Source organism: Pempheris klunzingeri, chromosome 5 (genome assembly GCF_042242105.1).
Source record: "Pempheris klunzingeri isolate RE-2024b chromosome 5, fPemKlu1.hap1, whole genome shotgun sequence".
Lineage (NCBI taxonomy): Eukaryota > Metazoa > Chordata > Actinopteri > Acropomatiformes > Pempheridae > Pempheris > Pempheris klunzingeri.
In genome coordinates this window covers 4,124,101-4,146,854 of record NC_092016.1, presented here as the reverse complement: position 1 = coordinate 4,146,854, position 22,754 = coordinate 4,124,101, and the positions used below count along the sequence as shown (strand labels likewise).

At 42.1% G+C, this 22,754-nt stretch overlaps 1 protein-coding gene across 3 annotated transcripts in view; it reads right to left on the bottom strand.

The window, feature by feature from the left end:
• Window positions 1-22,754, bottom strand: part of plekha7a (pleckstrin homology domain containing, family A member 7a) — a 128,429-nt gene that overhangs the window by 79,626 nt on the left and 26,049 nt on the right. Inside the window, exon 1 of one of the 3 annotated variants that reach the window (XM_070831150.1) lies at window positions 15,294-15,430. The exons of the other annotated variants lie outside the window; for them this stretch is intronic. Within the exon in view, the coding sequence (XP_070687251.1) occupies window positions 15,294-15,364 (71 nt within the window). The 5' untranslated portion in view covers window positions 15,365-15,430. Of the gene's footprint in view, window positions 1-15,293; window positions 15,431-22,754 lie in introns of those variants that run through there. 3 annotated transcript variants of the gene reach the window in all.

The window sequence follows — 22,754 nt, the reverse complement described above, 5'->3', positions numbered from 1 at the left end:
TTAGAACTATTCATTTAAAAACCAAAACACTTAAGTGCTGTTTTACTTTCATAGAGGTGAATAGAAACTGTTCATTTTTTATTTGAGAAACAAAAGAAATAAACTGTGAGGTCATCTTTTAAGTCAATGTGGACAAGAAGTCCTAGAGGTCCCAAGAGTCACGGAAAGTTTGAACATCGACGTTCATGGTAATTTAGCAAACTTATTCCTCAGTAATAACTGAATGATAAAGTGGAAAGCTCCAGAGCGAGTGAGTCAGAGGACCTTGAGCCAAGTTTGTTTTATTAATAGAAAGACATTTTTAGCTTTTCATTTCAATTTTTTGTGTAACGGCCGTAGCTAAAACGTTATGTGTGCAGAACACAACACAACAGCTACTGACCAGACACCATGTGATCTAGGTGACAACCTGAAAACTTGACATTGTCTCATTTCAATACTGATGAGAAGCAATTCAATTCTACATCAACCATTCGAAATGCACTTCTGTCGCGTCAACAGCTACACAGTATGTTTGCTCGTCTGTCTTTCTCACCCCCAGGAGTTGCTGCGGTAAAACCAGTTTTGCAGGAGTGTCCATGTGTCCCAGTGGTGCAGATGGATACCATGTGCCTGCAACAGTCTCTGTTCGATTTTGCCTGGGGGCTTATTTTGCATGTCATCTCCTAATCTCCTCCTCCTCTATATTTCTTATCCTTCTCTCCACAGTGAAATACATGAAAATAAAATGCTAAATTAAAAAAAAAAAAAAAAAAATAGCAACTCACTCCATAGGCCTAGAAAGTGAGCAGGACAGGTATCCTCTAGAATCACATTAATTACCTCTCCTGTGCCATATGAGTCAATGCCGTTGCCCTCCTCTTTGAGGTGATCATATTTCTATTGATTCCAGGAAAATCAACCTTTTTGGCCCTCAAGAGTACATGTATTGGACAATTTACAGAGTGTCCAACTTGGCAGACTAAGTCATACACAACCTCACAGCCATGACTCAAGCTTATGACCCGTCTTTCTCCTATCATACCGTCCATCACCTCTCTATCAGGAACAGAATTTTACCACTTCTGCTCTCTCCCACTCCTTTTTTTTTTTATGTTTTCCTCTATTTCTTCCCACGCTCTACTTTAAACTCTTTTTTTCTGGTTCTGATTGCTCTGGTCTTTTTACATTATTTCCTTCCTTCACTCTCCTCAACAGCCTGCCTTTGCAAAACACAGTTTGTCTGAATTTAAGAATATATTTTGGACGTATTGCATTTCATCATCATAATTTTTGATGCTGTCCCTGCTCATGTCATGACGCACTGGATGGAGAAAAATATTGTGCAGCTCTTTTTATTGATTTGTCCAAGGCTTTTGACCATGTCACCTTGGCAAATAGATAAAATTGGCTTATCTGGGCTTGCTGTAACTCGGTTTTCAAATTACTTGTCAAAGAACACGTTGTGTCCAGTTTGCTGGGTCTTCCTTCTACTTGATTCCTGTATAAAAAAAAGCATGCCCTAGAGTTCCATATTAGGACCACTGTTGTTTTCCATAAACAATCCATATACTGTATGCAAATAATCTTTGAGATAATTAGTCAAATGCTGCGTCACATTTCTATGCAGATGATACGGTTATGTATCACTTAAATTATATTTCTTTAAGGCAAGAAAACACCTATATTGGATCAATTTTGGATATATATAATATACATACAATATATAATACACATATATGTGTGTGTATGTATATATACATACAGACGCAGACACATACACACTCACACTCATATATAGTATATACATAAATACAAACAGCTATGGTTTCCACACACGCCACTACAAACTAAAGCATCTGTTTACACCATAGGCTCTCCGCTGGTCTGTGAGCTTTGTCAAAAGGTTTCTAAACGCAAAGCAGTACTGTGACCAAACGGATCCGATGTAGACACTGACGAAGGACCTGCGGCTGTTGCTGCTGTGCTGCTGTGCCGCCGTCATGCTTGTGCTGTGCAGCCCATGTAAACAAAGAGAAAGGCCATCGCTCTCCAAACAATCTCCTCAATCACAGTGGAAGGAGGGGAAGAAGGAAGCAGCAACTAGAATTAGAAATTAATCTCACAAAATGGCAAAACTATTCAACACTTTTTTTTACCTACTCAGTTCAACAGAACCATAAACTAAATCCTCGAAAATTACCATACAGTTGAATACAGTTTCTCTACTGAACATTATATCCATCATTAAGGTAGAATACATTAGTTTTAGCAAGGTGTACCGAATAAAACGGCAACTGAGTGTATGAGTATGTGTGTATGTATATATATATACAGTGGACACACACACACACACACACACACACACACACATAAATATATACATACAGACGTAAACACATACACACTCACACTCATATATATATATATATATACATACATATCTATATATGTCCCATTGCAACAGTTACTGCCCCACTCCTCCCACCTCAGACAGCCCTGCTCTCCAGACAGACACACAGGTTATAAAGCGGCCCTGACAGTTAATTGCAGCTCCATCAAGTAGCAGGATTGGGATTCTTCAGCCCTGATGAGCCGTTCTATCTTGATTGTGGATGTATTTTTGGGAGGGTGGGGTAGAGGAACAGTGGGGGTGGATGGGGGTATAATAGAGGTGTCCATCACAACCAATCAGAAACGGCAGACAGAGTGGCGTCCACCTTTGTTGCTACTGGTGATACCAAGAGGCAGAGGCAAACTACCCAGCCCAGCCTCCCACCCCTCAGCCCTCAAGAGACTGCTTCGGGACATTTTGTTGCTATGGCAACATCGGGATGAGGCCATCTTTGGCTTTAAATAAGCCCACACTCCTGTCCACTGCAATAAATATTGCCAAGTAGTGGTGGGATTTTGTGGTAGGCTTTTGCAAAAGAAGAAGATTAGAGTGTTTACTGCAAGTAACACCTCTTACGATTGTGTGTGTGTGTCTGTGTGTGTGTGTGTGTGTGTGTGTGTGCAACAGGAGAGCAGATTTTAGCTGGACAGTTGGGACTCGGCATGGAGACTGACAGCCTGGCATGCTAATGGAAGACAAGTCTACACTGCATTCACATTCAAAACACTTCACAGCGCCCTGACAGGCCCCGTCTCAGAGAGAGGAAGGGATTTGTATGTGTGTGTAAGAATGCGTGCGAGTGTGTCTGTAAGTATCAATGGGAGTCAAATAAAAGCTGGCAAGAAAGACAGAAAGAACAAAAGAAGATCGCAAGCGGTCTAAATAATTAACTAAGCAAAGAATAAATGGAATACTGGAAATGTGGTGCCATAAGAATCTAAAAGAGAACAAGAGATGTTGGCAAATCTGTACATGAGAGGAGGTAAGAGGGAGAAGGTCTAACACAGAAAAACACACTTTACAAAATAGCATAGAAGCACAAATCCCCAGTTTAACTCCAGCTGGGGAGCCTTGTTGCATGTCAGCCCCCCCCCCCTCTCTCTGCATTTCCTGTCTAGATCTCTACAATCTTTCTTTACTGTCACATGAAAGCAAAATGCCAGAATAAAAACCTTTAAAAATAAAACACTGATACACTATTTATTGCACTGACAGATAATGAGATCACTTCAAATGATTTTGCCATATTATGACATATTGTTATCAACCATAAACTATTATCATTATCATTGTTGTGATGTGTTGTTGTCAACCATATGGCCCAGCAACACTGACCAGACCAGTTTATAAGAATAATGTTTATAAAAGAGCAGGTTCCAAATCGCCTGTTTACAGTGAAATGCAGCATTCAAATGTTTTTGTAACTACAGTTTCACATTTTCACAGTCTAAGTGTAAGCAAATGTACTGTATACTTGTGAGTCTGGTGGAATCACCAGACACTGACCTGAGTTAGAAATATGCTCCGAAACTGTGATTCAGAATGTGTTTTTACGGGTGATATTGTAAAATGATTGCCTAACAGTGATACCAGAAACAAGTAGTTGGTGTTACTTGAGATGCAACAGGATCTAAGAGGCCTGTTGCAGGCCTGTGTGTGGCCTCTGAATGAGACCATCAGTACTCTCAGACAGGCAGATGAGGACATGGAGGGGTGATGGAGCAAACTGCCAAGATTTCCTTCATTTGCATTTATTCAAGAGAGACAGAGATCTTCAGAGGCAGTGCTTGATTCATGTGTTTCACCAGATTCATTGTCATTACACAAATAACTGTGAAGAGAAATACGTAGATTATAAAGCTTTAGATGCCCTAACAAAGTGGTAGAGAGAGACATCGACTGAGACAGAGATAAAAACAGCTTAGTCTCAAGGAGACAGACACGACCATGCCCACACAAACACACACGTTTCCCACTTGAGGCCGACTGACGTGCATCTTATTGATTCAGTTCAGAAAAATGCTTCTAAATGCCATGCAGCGATACCAAATTACACTCTGATCTGACACTGCAGGACCCCCTGACATTTAATATGACTAAATCAAACCACTGGCTCCCACATTTAATTTAGGTAATATACTGCTCTAATCCAGGTGATTAAAAGTGATAAAAACACAACTCAGAGCATCGGCAAATCAAATATACACCTCAGTGCTTGAACACAATAAGACATTTTGTACCATGTCATTGGGAACACTTGTACCGCTGTCTGAATATGGAGTATACAGGTGATGCTTGGTGCATGGGCTCTGACTCAGTCACTCCCTACAGCATGAAGTTACGCCTGCATTGAGCGATGACAACCTGCCCCTTCAAGAGTAATTAGAGTCACAGCCTGGAGGAGGATGTTTGGGTGGATCTGGGCTGATTAAATGTTATATGTGATCAGAAGTGATGACCGTGATGTAGCAGGATCTCAAAGCCTGATTTTAAGCTTGACCTGGCCGGCCCAGACTAATTATAAAACTGGGCTGAATTTCTTCCAGATTAGTTGTCATTTGACGTGCAGTTTGAGGGGGGCTCTGCCTGAGTGATCAATGACCTGGCTGTCATACGATCACATGGATTGGCTTTGATTGGCTGTTTGTTGCAGTTTGAGCAGCTCCAAGAAAGAAAAGGTAAAAGATCTGTTATGAGCTCAAATGATGATTTTTTTTGTGTGAATATTGTTGAGGACATGGCCATCTTGTTTCAATAAACTTTATTGGAAAAAAAAAAAAACAGGTTCCATGGTTGCGATCAGTGTGAGGTCCCACATCGTGACCGGTTCACTCTGGTCCACTGCAACCATAAACTTCTCAGGTTCTGGCCAAGCAGAGAAGCTGATTATATAATATATATAAATAGGTTCTGGCCAAGCAGAGAAGCTGATTATATAATATATGTATGTATAAAAACACTGTGCCTTCTCAGCTTGCAATTAAAGCCGACTAGACTACTTGATATTAGTCTGGTAACAGACGTGCAGGGAACGGAAACAATTCTAAGGAAATAGGTAAAGCCCTTCATTGCCAAATAAAAAGGTCCAGGTCCACTCCCGTCCTAAAAATTGTGATTACATATGTTAATACTTGCCGGTGCTGCCAGGTGAAAGCATGGCAGTCCCTGGCACCCGATGGATCACCTATCTACAAACCGTGACTGGTCAGGGCTCAATGCGCAGCATGTCCCAGCACGTGTTCCAACCAAGTCATGGCTCAGCATACTGCACACTATGATCACCCACTGGAACACAAAATTACATTTATGGTTTCATTCGGATATCTTTTGATGTCCATTTTAATGTCTGACTGTTGGATAAATATGCGTCCATGTCTACAGCTGCCACTAATCAAGTCACGCCACTACAAACTAAAGCATCTGTTCACACCTCCACTGGTCTGTGAGCTCTGTCAAAAGGTTTCTAAATACAGAGCAGTGCTGTGGCCAAACGGATCCAGTGCAGGCACCGACGAAGGACCTGCAGCTGCTGCTGCTGTGCTGCTGTCATGCTTGTGCTGTGTAGCCCATGTAAACAAAGAGAAAGGCCATCGCTCTCCAAACAATCTCCTCAATCACAGTGGAAGGAGGGGAAGAAGGAAGCAGCCACAGATTTAGAGATGAATCTGACAAAATGACTAAACAATTGTTAGATGACGACGTATTGGAGGGTAGCGAGCACAGCTGTCGGAAATTTGCATAAAAGGTCTGAAACACAGCGACGGATTTCAATATTTGGGAGTTCTGTGTATCATTCACAATGCGCACGTGTTCTCCATGAAAACAGTCAGTTTGGTAACATGTAGGGTATTAGACTGCTACAGTCAATAGCCTGTAGTCAGCTGGGCTAATTTGAAGTAAAACTAGCCTCAAGCTTGTAGTCAATCCTACCAACAACATGCACAACACCAGAGCCAAGCCTCACTTTGCAGCGGTGAATTATAGGCTACAAACCACATTTGAACCATCAGATTATTCCTGACAAGGAAGCATGAAAACCAAAATGAAGTTAGAAGTCGGGTTTCAACAAAATCTCTAGAGGAAAACTAACTCAGGAATTCATTATTTTATCAGTGTTAAATTTGCATTGCTAGGGCTGGCCACTATTTAGCACTTCACTAAAACTTGGCTTCTCAGACGTGAACACTTCCTCCACCACGAGGGATTCACAGATCTGCAGCAGCATTTATTACCCAAGAAGCAAATGTGCCTATAAACTAAAAAGTTTCAGAACACATCAGAGAAATGCCGGCGCTAAAAACTAATATCCATCCCTGCTTTGAATCTCAAGTTGCTCATTTAATTTACCGGATACAATAGCCTGAGTCTATTTTTAAGAGTGACTGCCGCTGAAATAATAAAAGTATGAACCTCTGTGGCCAAACTCAGGTATACAATGGCACTTTATGCCTCATTAGGAGGTGGAGAAAGGAATCTGTTCCACCCACTGACGCTGAGGAGAATCACTCCAGTTCTGCTCCGGCCCACGCTTCTCTCGCTGAGTCCGCGGAGACTGATGCGAGACAGAGTTTCTTCTTGTTTGGACTTGCCAATGTGGGAAGTGAAATCCATGCAATGGAAATGTGTTTGGGTTGTCCCATTTGTCCCACTTAACAGTTTTCCTCCACAGCAGATAGTTTTTGCACCTAACGCCTTGCCGCAGTGCCAGACATCCAATGCTAGGCTTCACAAAGTCACACATTAAGTGCTATTATCTGTAATGGCTTTGTAAGGCGCATGCATATGCAGGCCTCCAACACCTCCAAAAATACAGTGCTTCATCTTTAAACCTGCATTAACGCACTGAATTAAACTGCCCTATAGGTGAAAGAGTTCCTTATGGCGCTAAAAATAATGTAACACAACTACGGAGCTCTACAGAGGTTTTTAGTGACTTTTAGCTCATTGTTTTGGTTGGACATGTTGTGAGCTGCTGTCAAGAAGCCCAGTAAACAGCAGTTTCCAGCAATAAAGCTGCAACACCCCACTAGCAGACAGACAAAGTTACCAAGATGTAGTGGAGCATTAAGCTGAAGACCCAAATGGTTTTTTCCAGCACAAAACTAGTAAAGTAAATGTTGAGCGTAAATTTATCATGTGGAAGCAGGCGAGTGTTGGTCAACAAGTTTTTTGTAAGAAGTAGCTCCAACAAATATCCCCCATGAATTTTTATCTTGCACAGGTTAAAATGCAGTGAGTTACAGACATATTTTTCACTTTGGACAGAGTCAGACTAGCTGTTCTGTTCCCCTTTGCTCCCAGTTTGACTCCAGCTCCATACTTAACGCACAGACATGGGAGCTTTTCATCTCACTCTCAACCTCGTAATTTCCCATAAATTTAAACTATTCCCTTGGAAGCAGATGTGGTGATGGTGATGGCCGTGCTAAAAATACATTTAGTGAACGGCACTTCGTTCCTGATGAGTGGACAGCATTGGGAAGCACCAGCATTCAAATTATCTTTAAAGTAAAGAAAAATAATCAAGTCAGCCAGTGGGTGGGTTTATCTCAGTGATAACCACCTGCTGAGTCAATCTGCATGAAAAGATCTAACAGTTGGGCATAAACGATGTCGTACACCAGTTTAGACACACACGCATTTCAATTCCTATAACAGGGTTTCTTTAAGGTCATACACATGAAAACAAACTACATAATTACTTATTGGACTGCCGACTAAATCTTTAATAATGCAACCAATCATTCAAGCTGTTACTCAGTCTGTAGAAGGATAAAAAGATTAAACACGTGTCAAACAGCAATCAGTCTTTAGATTTTGATGGGAACCACAAAGTATGTAACCTATGTATTGTTTTTTCACGCATGTATGTGCAGTGGATTCTTTGATTACACACAAACCTGTCTCAGATTAGGCGGGGATTAGAGCTGTGCTGCCCACACGGACCGGGCCAGCTGGGGCGTAATGTGAGACCTGAGAGACTGGCAAGCTCAAAGGGTTTCGGTGACAAACAGATGGAGAGCGGGGAGCAGGCTGATATCAAAATCCGACACATCCAGCTCTGGAGTGGAAGTAAGACATTGTTTCATCCCCAGCGCACATCACTGATAAAACTGCTACTTAAAATCTGCAGAGACTGGAGACTAACGGTGTCTGGTCACCTTAATAAGATAATTAAAATGAGGAAAAAACATAGAATTTCAGCTAATTTCCCTTGAGTGCATCGCCACATTATCATCCTATCCTAAGAATCAGAGCTTTATATCATAATGAAGCATCTAAACAGAGAAAAAGCTCCTGTGCTGCAACGTGATGGCCTTTGCACTTTAGAAAATTTTTTTATAAATAAATAAAAAAACAGTTATTTATTAAATCCAGCAGTTATGGCAGCATGATCATTCATTTAGAGTTGTGTGCAGCCTCTGCCTGTTACACACAACCCCAAATGGCTCCTGTAAGAGCCCAAACACAGGGAACATTGGGTCTGTGATCGATAAGCTTGGAGATGAACGCGCACATCATAATCTAAGACAACCTCATCTGGATTTTGACAGCTGGACAGTAAGAGGATATTCTGTGAAGAGAATTAAGTGAATAAATAAATCTAACGGAAACTTTACAAGTGAGGGAACAAAAATAGGATTTTGAAAAGTGAGGGGGACATGCCCCCCACTTTCTTCCCCCACTCCCAGCGGAAATCACATCCTTGATTAAAAGTGATGAAATGCAAAGCTGTAATGTGTTATCGCTTGTAGAATACACAGTTGGGTTGAATGGATCAAACGATTTTAAAAAAATGCATCCGTGTCTGCATCTTTTGTTTCCACAACGGGTAAGACTTGCTTTCCTCATACAGGGTTTATAATCTGCAGCAGTTAAGTTTCTCACCATTTCTTGCTACTATTGTTTATTTAACTTAAACGCCTTTATGCCATAAAGGCAAAGAGCAAGCGGAGACTTGTACATGTTCACTGAGACAAGGACCAAACCCTGATGTTTTAATATTGCTACTGACAATATAAGCGACTCTGATTCTCTCCTACCGTCCGAGGAGAAGCCACACTCAGTATCTCCACTCCTCTCCAGTTCAGCCAAAAAAAATCAACAGAGGTGAAGACTTTGAAGTCGGCAGCCTTCGGGAGGTGCTCTAGGCTACAGTCTGTCCGTCTGTGTTGAACCACTTGACTCTAATGAACCCACATGCAGCCAGACTTTAGGTGCAGTTTCATGGCATGGCAGAGACATCTTATTGTAATTCAAACTGCTCGTGTTTACAGCTGCCTTCCATCCTCTCACTCCTGCTGCAGTTCACACACTCCATCAGATGAAGCTAATGTAAAAAAAAAAAAAAAACACAAATTACATTTGCCACCAGAGGCTTTCTGGGCTGGACTTAAGAAAACCAAACCTTCATTGAACTCTCCATGTCCCTGCTTCATAGGGAAAACTACTTTGCTTGCTTTCATTTCCTCCCACTTCCCGTGAATTAGGCAGACTAAGATGAGGACAAATCTAGAATTATAAGAAGGGTGACATTTGGACACACTGTCCCATCTAGGAATGTGAAATGAGCTTGAAAGGTTAGACATCATACTAATTTACCATCTTGGCCAAGCAGAATATACTGTAGATAAATTGAGTTAATCTAATTAGAAACATGCCAACAATGTCTTTTACGTTTTAATTTGAATTCTGAGTTTGCATTGTGCCCCTATAGGCTGAGGCAGCTGTCTGGCCCTCTGAATGATATAAAAATGATTGGTATTTAGGCTCAAGGCTGCTGCTGAAATGCTGGCAATCTGCAGCTGCAAACCATTCATCCAATAACAACACTGAATACTCTAAACTATAATGCCTTTGTGGGGAAATGAAAATGACAACTGTCAGACTGTTCCCACAATACCCATAAAACTGGTTTCTGCTGAATCTTCCTCACTTAAAAACCAACATAACATAAACTCTATTGTGTAAAATTCATAATCCCATAAAGTACTGATCAAAATGTCCTGATTCTTTGTTTTGACTGCATTATGATATGGTTTTGATGGCATCAAAATATTATTGATAACACTTATAATATCAGCGTTATTGGCAAAGTATATGGACATATATATTGGTTTTTGATATCAGTGGATATCAGTGTATGTCAAAAACACATGTAAACCTCCACTGCATTACTTCAGACAAAACACCTCAAACTTATAAAACCATTGTTAGTTTGTTACTGTGGACATGATAACATGATTGGAGCTACGACCAACCGTCATTTTCAATATTTCTTGATCGCTTTTTCTTCTCTTTTTTTTGATGAAATCAATAAATTTAGTCTTTACAATGCCAAAAATGCCAATATAAAGACAATATCTTCAATTTGCTCTATCTATCTCCCCCACAGTCCAAAACAACCCTAACCCTAATTTACAATTATAAACAGAAGAAAACAGCAAATCATCATGTTTGATGCACTTATTTTCTTAAAGTTGTGGTTGAATAATTGTCTTCATCACTAACACATTATGATTATATATCTTCCTGTTATGAACAATAACTAATTCTTCCTTTTCTACAGATTACTCAGCACTCTGATCTGTCTTGTCTGCACACTACGTAACATCCTCTTTTGCTTTCCTGCTCATTTAAGAGTCCAGGATAATTGTTTTCCTGTGGTTTCTGACTGAATTGTGAAAACTGGCTGCCATCAACAGTTAACCCACCATCCTTACACCAGTGACACAGACAAACCACAATGTCAAAGAAACCAGAGCCGTGTCAGCTCTCTCTCTTTAGCTCCGTCCCATCCGAGCCCGCGGCTGTGACAGCCCGGCACTTTGTGACATAAGGGCGCCCTCCCTGAGTGTGACTTGTAGGGAATTCATTTTGTCAAAGTGTCAGTCGCATCAAACATCAGCAGCGGTGTGTCAACAGTCAGGAGGAGAAGAGGACAGCTACACAGACTGAATGACGGATTCTCCTGGAGACTTGGTCAGATGCTTTAACTGTGCTGGGCCCCTTTTTCTATGCATATTCCCTTTTTTCATATGAAAAAAATAAAAGCAGCATTCAGTTAGTGCATGTACCAGGGCAGTAAATCAACATTTGACACATTTAATCAGATTCTGGGTTCATTTTAGCATCTAAGATTAGTTTTATCTTCTTTCCCAGTACTGGAAGCTGGAGGCAGGGCTATTTCCCCTCTTTCTATCCCAAAATAATCTATTCTCCAAACCTCAATTGTCTTATTTTCAGTTTATGCTGGTTGATAATGTGAAATTGGCAGCCTCTCTAATGCTTGGCTGGATGTTGCCAGCATTCATACCGCTTCAGGCTGTATGTTCACTTGTTTTCTTATTAAATACTATGCCATTTTTAATGCCCAGAACACACTAGCAAGAATATCTCAATTTACCTACTGTAGAGTACAGTGGCCTGTAATACAGATCAGCTGCATTTATAGAATAATATTTGGCAGTTCCCTGACAGAAAATGTTAAATGAAAAACACTTCTCAGCATTAATAGGAGTATCGATTTCAATTTCACAAGTATCTTATGAACTGTCGGAGATATTTTCTTCTAAAGTCTCAATTAAGTTTTATCGCCTCTGGACATGTACAGTTCTGTCTTTGCTACTTACAACATCTTATAAGGCTACAGAGTCTCTTCCTTCACAGTTATCACCTATTACACTCTCCTCAGGAGTTATTTCTGATTTGCCTTCAGATGAAATGTGAGACTAAAAGCTCATCTTCATTCTTTCACCAGCAAGGAATCATTTGTAGGCTAATTTCTTTCACGACCTAAACTGAAGATGACGGGGATAGCACCACTCTTCTTGCTGAGTTTCATTTGTCAAACACATTATCCAGTCCTCGTTTTGAGATTAGCAGGCGATTACACCCAGTTTGACACTAAATATTTGAGAGAAGTCAAGTTGGCTCTAAAGTTAAACTGTAATCAAATATGAGATGTTGGTAGTTGCATTATAAAATGATTGTGTCTATGTATGTATAGGAGCAGGAACGAGCCCGGTAGAGCACTTTGTCAATGTGTGTGTGTGTGTGTGAGGGATGAGGCAAAGGCTTTCAGACAATCTGCTTGATTCACCTCCTGCTGGGACACCAGCCTAAAGCCATTTACAAGCCTGAGACGACGTGAGGCTGACAGCCCTGCACGCACACACAGAGTACAGTATATACAAAGGCACGTGCCAGTTAAGCGCGCACAAGTCACACTCTGTGGCGTCATGACCTTTTGCCACTCCGCCGTACGTTTCCTGGTTCTATCCACTGAATACAGTCTGGAAACATTGAGCGATGTTACATAACTACACACTCAGAATCAGAATCAGAATCAGAATTACTTTAATAATCCCCAGGGGGAAATTGCTTTTTGTTACACACAGCTCCAAAAGAATAAGAATAAGAATAAGAATACACTTCAAACACAAAGTAAAATATAAATCTCATCCGTCTCTGAAATAATCCCACAGTAGAATTGATTGAATTTGTCAAAGATGTTCAGCCCATTGACACCTTTCATCAGTAGGTTAAACACAGTAGAAGCGCTCGCTCAGAAAACACAGCAACACTTCTTTGAACACTCAATTACCAGCCCGTCATGCAACACCCATACACACACTCAAATGCAATCAATACAAACACACACACGCAGGCCCTCATTAAGCTTTCACGCTCACCTCAAGCCTCCACAGTTGACTAGCGCTGCTGGCTTATGCTGGATTAACGGACCAAACAACGGAGTCTGGCTAAAGACTTCCTCAAACAGCGAATGAACACCTTGTCATTTGAATGTAAACACATTGGTTTAAGCGGAGGAATGAGGGGAGGTGGAGTCTGGCAGCGGCAAAGATGAGCCTGTTGACAGGTGAAGGAATCATTAACTAGATCAGCCTCTGCAAAGGATCACTGAACTTTAACTGAGATGACAGAATGAGCCTCATTATGCTGCCAAAGCTTTTATCTCTCCAATGTTATGCGTTATTTTCATTTCAATCCTTTATTATTTAAAAACAGTTTAAATTATATCAGCAGTGGATTTGACAGTTTAAAGAGAGGCTCATAAATAAAATGGCTAGAACATTTTATAATTTTATTGGACTGGCAAATGCAATATTGAGGCCTTATCGCTACTTCCTCCAAGAAAAACAAAGACCTAATTTCGGAGCTGTCTGCTGTGAAATTGTGCCATAACACCTTAACAGTAAACTAAAAAGCATTTTCCCTCTGTTGTCAGTGAGATGTTGGTGTTAACGTTTAATATTCTACTCAGCGGTCAATCTTCCAATACGGAGGCATGTGCAGGTGGACAGAAAATCCCCCAGAGGATTGCAAATCCAAAAAGAGGATTAAAAATCAAGATGGGAAAATGGGGAACTGAGCGCAAATAACATTGAAGCAATAAGGTGGATACCAATTTGTTGACAAAAACAAACATTAAAAAAGGAGAGAAAGAAGTAATACTGTGAATAGCTTATCTCCGGCAGCCATTATAGCGTGCTTGTAACGCATCTTAAGCATGTCAAACATTTCTACAGCAAAATGTCAAATTTGAATTGAATGCATGAGACAATTGGGCTACAGGTGGAACATTCACGGAGTGAGTCAGAGTACTTCACCATAAGAGACTAGAGTGGGAGTGAATAGCGATGGTTAGTTTGTTTTGGAGCTTAAGGCTATTTCCTGGATTCCTGTGTACTCTCTCTCCGTCTCTCTCTCTCTCTGCCACAAGCTGGCTGATCTGACAGGTCATTGACCTGCCCAGTGGTCTGAGGTATGACTCACTCATCAGCTAAATCTCTCTCCCCCCCCCCCCGGTGCAGACCACCCCTACCGCTCCTGCTGCACCAGCAGAGGCAAATTCATATTAACTATGCACACAACACAGATAGATGAAGACAAAAAATATACAACTGCTAAGCTTTTTTAACAGAAATACACTTAGTATAGTATATGTTTATCATTCATGCTTTTAATTTTTAAACTATGTCCTCATTATGCAGAACTACACAGGGATTTCATAAATAACTAGCAATGGTGAATCAGTATTCTGGTGGTTGAGCTCCAGCAGCCTTTAGAGGTTAGAGACTATTACAGTATCCGACAGAAAAAGAGGCGTAGGCAGGGGTCTGTTCTCCCCTCAGGGAATGAGGATTGATGGTGTTCATTTGAGAGTGGGTCACATCTGAAACCTTGTGATAAATGTAATGATGTCATTACTGCTGCACAGTAGGGGGGTGGCCAGGGAGATAATGGAAGAGGACCAGTCAAATCTTATGTAATCTGTTTTAAGCCAGTGATTTTTAAGAAAGGGAAAATGGGTTATAGTCAAATGTTCAAATACAGTATGGCTAATAAGCTCAACACCCTTACTGCAGGAGTTTTTAGGTAACAAGATAACTGCTCAGTGCTTGAAAACAGCACTAATGTCTCCCACTATTGTCACACTGACCAGGAAACCTGCCTGTTCGCTAGATTCCATTATTCTGCTCAGGTAAAACCTGTTTCCTGGTTCCAAACAAAAATTCCTGACAAACCAGTTTGGTCACAACTACTTGAGTAAACAGTAAAACCACCCGGGCTTAGTTTACAATGAACAGGGACTAATTCAAATCAGATTAATTGGATCCGACAGTTTCTAATGACAACAATAATTTTCCAAAATGCAAAAAAAGCAGTGGGCCAAGATTTGACCCCCTGATGGACACCAAAGTCTAAAGACATCAGAATCACTTTCATTAGCAAACATGGTGAATACAAAGAATTTTGTCCCAGAGCAAAAACAATCAAAACTTGGTGAGACACAAGACCTCAAAGCAAGAAGACAGCGGCTTTAAAAAGTTACTGTGACTGCACAGAAGGCAGAAGCATAGTTTGGTATATGTTGGTGGTTCTGATAGCGTACCTGCAGGGTGCATGGTAGAAGGGATACCCAGGGTGAGGTATGTGATTGCAGTATCCAGACTGATTCCACATGGTGCTTCTCTTGTTCTACGTGATGACAGTTCACAAGCGCCGCTGCCGTGTCTCTCTGCTTTCTATTTCTAGAGCCGTGGAATCAGACACGGGCTGCTGGGAATCACATTAATCAGCGTCTCCTCTCTTGAGTGGCTCCATGGGGAGAAAACGAGGGGTGGCAGTGGGTTTGAGAGCAGGGATTACTGAGAAAATGAGGTGAGAAAATGACACGACTGGCTGAGCCCAAACAGAGAAGGTATGATATCAGGTGAGTCAAGTCTGGTGTGGTTCGCACACCTGGAAAGGAAGTCTGCTCCAGCCGCCCGCCCACCACCCCCCTCAACAACGCCACAACTACTCAGCAGAGTCTCAGACGACTGCCCCAGGTGAAGTCTGACATCACAGGTTACTCCTTTAATCCTGCTGCAAGCCAGTCATTTTCCCTTGTGTCTCAGGTGTAATCAGGTGTAACAGATGTCTTTGAGGTTAACCTTGCTGAGCTGTATCTTTTGCTTGTTAAATCATGCGTAATACATGTCTCCTCCTCATATGACAATGATTTCGCTCGCACTTCCAGGGTTTCCGACTTCACAGGCACAAATCTACATCAGACAGCGTTCAAGATAAGCAGCAGATTTCAGAGACCTCTGTTTCTCCAGCAATCCCTGCTGTCAAATAGGAGCTGTTTATGTCTTTTACATGTGCGGCACATTCTCTCCAAAGTTCACAGGCACCACAAGTCCATCTCCTCTTGACATGAGCAGGTTAAAATCCACAGCCCCTTGCGTCCCTCCGCCGTAGCTATGTTTGTCTCTGAGGTAGCCGGTTCCAGCAGAAGCGCTTCTTTCCCCAATCACAGGCTTCCCACCGGCTCTCCAGCCTCACGAAACAACAGCAGTGCACACAGCTGAATGACTGAGCATACTCACACACAGAGAGGGGCAGGGAGAGGGAGAGACACACAGAGAGGGAGAGGGAGAGGGAGAGGAAGAGAGAGAGAGAGAAAGAGAGAGGCAGAGAGAGAGAGAGAGAGGAAGAGGTAAACAGAACAGAGCTACATTCCTTTTCCCGCCTCATTCCCATCTGGCAGGATACACACTGCTGAGAGCACGAGAAAAAGAGAGCGAGAGAGACATTGTGTATGTATGAGAGAGAGAGAGAGAGAGAGAGAGAGAGACACACACACACAAAGTGAGTGAGGAGGGAGGGGGAGACTGTGACGTGTTTACATGCATACAAAAATGTGATTACAGTGTAATTGAAGACCTGAATGCTAACCTGGCAGAGCCCATGCAAACCCTGTCACCTTACCTCTGCCAGGGCAATTATGACTGCAGTCAAGTGTAGTTGCATAATAACAGTAAAGTATGTAAAGTCCTCTGGTTATGTAAACACAGGCCAAAAAAAAAAAATGTATACACCTTGATTGCATTTCTTCGAGCGCTGTATGAATAGTCTGCGCAGGTGTAGGTGCTGATATTAAGCATGTGCTATCAGGTGGATGCCAGCTTTCTTGAAGGTTTTCATTACTCTGTACTGCAAGCAGTATTTCAGTCAGTACCAAGAAAATCCCAACCTTCCGTGTAGCACCTGCAGCTTTAAAAAACAAGTCATTGGAGCTGAGTGATAACTACGTTTATTCACTGTTTGAGAGTTTGGTCTGATCATTACTAGGATTGGATTTAATGACTATTTCCATTATTTATTGATCGGCTGATTATTATGGAAGCTGTTGGAGTTTCTTAAACCCCAAGCAGACATCTTCAGTTTGTTTGATTTGTCCAACCAAGAGTCCAAAATTAAAAAGATATTCATTTCACTATCGGTGCAGCAGATTCTCTCATAATTGGCCAGTTGGAACTAGATCATGTTTGGGATTCTTGCTTTTATAAGCTAATAATTTCCGCTTTATTGAAAATATAATACAGAATATCATTCTAATAAGTTGTTTTGCACACATATGTTATGTTAAATATAAATAATACAATGAAATATCTTGCACAAACAGCACAAACCTTTATCAAGGCCACTACTGCCTACGCTAAACCCTTCCACCAACGTTCATGAAAACTGGACACGTAGTTTTTTAGTACTCTTCTTCACAAACCGTAAAAGTATAATTTCCTTCACTGAGGTGAAAATACTTAAAATACTGTCATGATAATGTTATTGTCCAACCCTACAAGCGAATGGCTTAGTTGCAATGTTAATCTCAATGTTTGCAACGGTCACATTATTGTGTGCATGTAGAAGAAGCCCGTCTGAAAAATATAATGACTAAGGTAAAGTGAGAGAATGTACAGAAAGCACAAATGGGATGAGAGGCCGCACAGACACATAGATAAACAGAAAGAAGAGCTAAAAGCGGACACAGACAGTCTGTTTTAGTCAACAGCAGGTTATTCACAGCAGCCCACAGCCAGACTCAAACCTCCCAATCAGCACATGAAGCCTGCAGGTGAGAGGTCACCTCTGTGCAGCTAAACAGAGATGTGCTGTCTCCCCGGAGAGGCGGACTACTCCAGTGCCCTAGTAAGCAGAGCACTGCTGTGACCCTGCTGCAAGGACGACTCCGCTGCACCTGGGGAAAGGCTGGTGATACAGCCGCGAAGCTGGCAAAGTGACAGCTTCACTCACTGCGGGTCAAAGTCCACAAGTGTAATCTGATAGAAAAAGAGTTTGTAGGGGGAGGCAGTGGCTTGAGAGGCTAGAACCATGCAGCCACTAGATTGGTTCATGAGTATTTACTCTCGTTCTGTTTTCACTAAGGGGATTTTCACTTTGCAACCCTGATAACATGACAATGAAAGTTGTTAATTGGTGCAGACGAGTGACATGAACTCTTATCAGACAGTACGTGTTAATGTTTACTGGTTTGGCTTTCCCCTCTTGAGCAGGTATACTCACTCATTTAGGACATCTTACACCCTGTTATGACACTCTTACTATCATCTTGCATCACTGTCCCATGTGAAGTGAGAATCCCCCGCCTAATGAGAGCGGGGCTCGCTTCACAAGCCTGTGGCATTCACATTTGTAAGAAACAGTTTCCAATCAGCCATGGAAAAACACCAACACAGCCAGGGAATGTTTAGTCATGGCATTCACCGCCCACTGAACAAACTTTTATGAGCATCATGGAGTTATGATAAGTGTCCACTCCAGGCAGAAGTCGAATCATTTAATCCAATCAAATCAGTTTCCAAGTGAGGTCCTGTTGCATTTGGAGATATTTTAGTAATTCAGACTCACCAGGAGTTTAAGTGACAACAGCAGGATAACATTTTATCATCACACGTAGGAACACAAAAGGGCTCCTCGCACAGTGGCTTCTAACCCAGAGGTCACCAGCTGATTAATAGGATAAGCTGGATAGTTTTATCTCTTCTGGCCTTCTGTATTCACATGGAATAATCTGAAGATCACTCTTTGATGGAACTGTTCATCGCTCACTGACGCGTGTGTGATGCTGTTCGAGGCTCACGAGGAGACACTGCTGCTAGAGCCAGAAGGTTAGCTGATAAGTTAATTGACACATTAAGTTATTCAGCAACTATTTTGATAATTGATTCACTTGTGTTTCAAGCAAAGACGATCTCTGACGTTCTAATGTCTCTGAGCTGCTTTTCTTTGTTAGATATGATAGAGAACAGCAGAGTCTCTCCGACTGCTGTTTGAAACGAGCAATTTGAAAATGTCATCTTATGCTCTTGAAAATAACAATGGGTTCATCAATTGAAATATTTCTCGGCAGTTTGATGAAAATAATGGTGTTGCATCGTCTCGCTTCTCATAAAGGGTCATGACCAATTCTGCCAACGTCTTACTTTTACATTATGTTTGTATTATGCTTGCGGCCGCTGGTAGTAACCCTAGTAACTCCCATCAACCAGACACAGTTTGCCTAATAATGTGTGGGGACTCACATACCCCTGCCTGGTGATCTCTGATATCATACAGGCTTGAATTTATTCACACAGCCTGAAGGAACATCATCATCTGAGGTGTAATTGAATGGTTACATCAGGCCTCTTTGCTGCGGTGAGAGCACAGAAAGAGGGAAAAGATGGTAGGAAAGGAGAGGACTGTAGCTGAAAAACAAAAAACAGGGAGGGGTAGAGCTGGAGAGAAGGAAGGAGGAGAGGGAGAAGGAGCAGGAGAAAAAACAGCAGACGTGGGAGGGAAAGAGGTGGGCCTGTCCGTCTCCCTCGGTTTTCGTTGTGAAATTTAATTCCAGTATATTCTAACCAGGGCTGAGAAACACAGGGGACCCTGCTCCTTTCTTCTCTCCATCCTCCTCTGTCTCTGTCTTTACTCTCCTTGTTTGAAGAGGCAGGTGGACAGACTCCACCTTTGCTCGCCTCCCCCACACACACACACACACACACACACACACACACACACACACACACACGCGAGGTGGACAGTCTCCTGCACAGCCTCATTGGCACACAGATGTATGATACACATAAAAAGACATTTATATGCACATTCATGCATATATCCATGTGCAAACAGACGAGAGACACACAAACGTGTATACAGATGCAGCACATGCACACATACAGTGCAGCGGCTGCCGTCTTGCAGACAGATGACAGCTGTGTTGAATCATTATGTCAGTGGGTGAGATGGCAGGAGTGTGATTGGGTCTGTGGTTCGGCTTATCAGGCTTCGACAGCATAACCCCTTCATGGGTGCAACACACACAGAGACACACACACACACACACACACACACCTCGGCCTCTGTTTGCTCGTTGTCAAGGTCACATCTGAGCCCATATTTCTAAAAATCCTTAAAAACAACACTCACCTTCAGCCTTTCAATCCTTCTGAGTGCAAACTACAACCCAGCAGAACAAACATAACCTAAAGCTAGTTGTTGGTCAATACCATTGATTTAGTCATAACTCCAAATTTCTAGCTTTAAACATCTAACTCTGCAGCCACTTTTCTGTTTTGGAGGCAAAACCTTCAGGACCTGACATTTGCACTTCAAAGACGGAGCTGTATATCTTCCTGTTTTCCACCAGAAATCACAGAAAACATTTTCTGCCCACAAGAACACCAGAGAGCACTCCACCCAGCAAGATACACCTCTGGCAAGCAAGCCCTGCCAGTTCTCATCCTCTGAAATTTAGTTTATGTTCTGCTAACGTTTACAATACAAATGATCCAACCACAATCTTAAAAAGATTTCAAAGTCCAAGTTTAATTGTGGCCTCTCCCGTGTTTCACAATCTCTTGCTCCCTTATTTCCTCCACCTCGCCTGCGTTCATTCAGCCTGGTGGCACTCCATATCACACTCCATAGTTTTCTCAGGAGGATCTGATCAATCACGCAGCAGGTCAAAACTCGGGGAGAATCGGCCAATAGCGCAAGCTGTATGTCTCTAGATGAAAAATGGGCAGATCGGAGGAGAAAAATCAGTCAGAACAAAGTATATTTATGAGTCCACAGAGGGAGAGAGTGGAAACAGGAGCTCTGTTGTGCCCCTGTATGTGTATGAGGATGGGGGGGTGGTACATGTGTTGTAATTGAGAGCTGGTGGATGTACCATTATCTGCTTCGTATAATTAAAACAATGTGCTCATCTGTTCTGAGATTTGTTAGCTTGAATGACGCAATAATTTCTGTGTGTATCCATGTGTGTGTGTGTGTGTGTGTGTGTCTATATCCCCAGGGATCTTTTGATCCAGATTCTTCAATCTTCAGTCACACACACACACACACACACACACACACAAGATGCAGTCCTACTATTAATACCTCTCCTCTGAGCTCCTTCCTTTCATCATGCCTTGAGGCCTGAAATCTCTCCATCTCACGAGCAAGAATGTGACACCACAATTAGAAGAAATCTTTTATATGCTGGATCAGATCCAGAGAGGAACAGAGGGAAGCAAAGACACTTTCTTCAAAAGTGTTGGATTTGCTGAATTTGATCATCTCCCTGTATCTGATTTGCAAAGTGCGCTTTGGCGCTTAAGAAAAAGAGTCAAACGGAGATTTACACACCCGGAAGCACATCTCCGTCTTTATCAAATCATACAGTGCAAGAAAACATGTTGACGATATAGTAGCCACCCGTTATTTATGGGACCTGGGAAAAGTAGAGATAAATGGTTTAATGGGAAATATCTGCGTTTGTCCGTCCCAATATTGCATTTTCAATTTAAACGGTAATATTTTTGTATATTCTAAAACTCGTATTATTGGTCTGAATAGTATTGAACGAGACAAGGGGGTACCCATCGTACTCAGGAACTAGTTTCTACATGAAAAAAATCTGATGCTATAATGTAGCTGCACTTCAAAGTACATATTGCTATTTTTGCAGTGCACTAAGGCAGCTATGTACACATGAATTCACACACACACACACACACACACACACACAGCCTCCCATGAAAGTCCAATACAATTGGCGTGGCTGAAGTGTAAGAGCAGGGCAAACTGTCACCAGTCAAAGTGTCTGTGTGTGTCTTCCTACAAAGTTTGGCCTCGTTACTTTCATCTGTTCAGAAGTGATAATAATAATAATACATTTTATTTTTAGGGCGCCTTTCAAGGCTCACAAGGTCGCCGTACAGAATACAAAACATACAATATAATAAATAAAACAGGTGTACAGGTACAGTAGCAGTGCAAAATGAATCAGAGAGAGTAGGAAAGTGTGAAGAGATGGGTTTTGAGTCTGGATTTGAAGAGTAATAAGGAGTCGGTGTTGCGGAGGTCAGGGGGGAGTGAGTTCCATAACTGGGGAGCCAAGCGGCTGAATGCTCGGCCCCCCATGGTGACAAGCCGAGCAGAGGGAACAGAGAGATGGACAGAGGAGGAGGATCGGAGGGTGCGGGTAGGTGCAGAAACGTGGATGAGGTCAGAGAGGTAAGGAGGGGCGTTGCAGGACGGGTGTGATGTGATGAGTGGAAGGTGTCCTAGAGATGATACGAGCTGCTGAGTTCTGGACCAGTTGAAGCTTATGGAGGGTTTTTTGTACCTTTTTGTTATAGACAGCTCTCACTGCCAACTGGTCTCGAACCGTCTCTCTGACCAACCGCACCACAAAATGAATCGATTTGCAAGTTATGCACCGTTTTGCGATAGGCCACTCCCATTGTCGCCCCCTTTGAGACTATTGGCATGAGGACACACTATCAGACACACACACACACACACTTGAGCTTCATGGCAAACTTTAAGCCTCCTACGGTGAAAGCTGATCGCAGTTAAAATGCTGCTCCATATCAGTAGTTGTCCATATAAAGTAATAATGGCAGTGTGCTGTTAAGTGATCGACTGCTCTATACTGTAGTTCAGCTGCATCAGCTAATGTTAGCTCCACAAACTCTAAAGACCTACTTCAGAGCTGTCAGGTGAAATGCATAAAACTGCAACAGAGAAA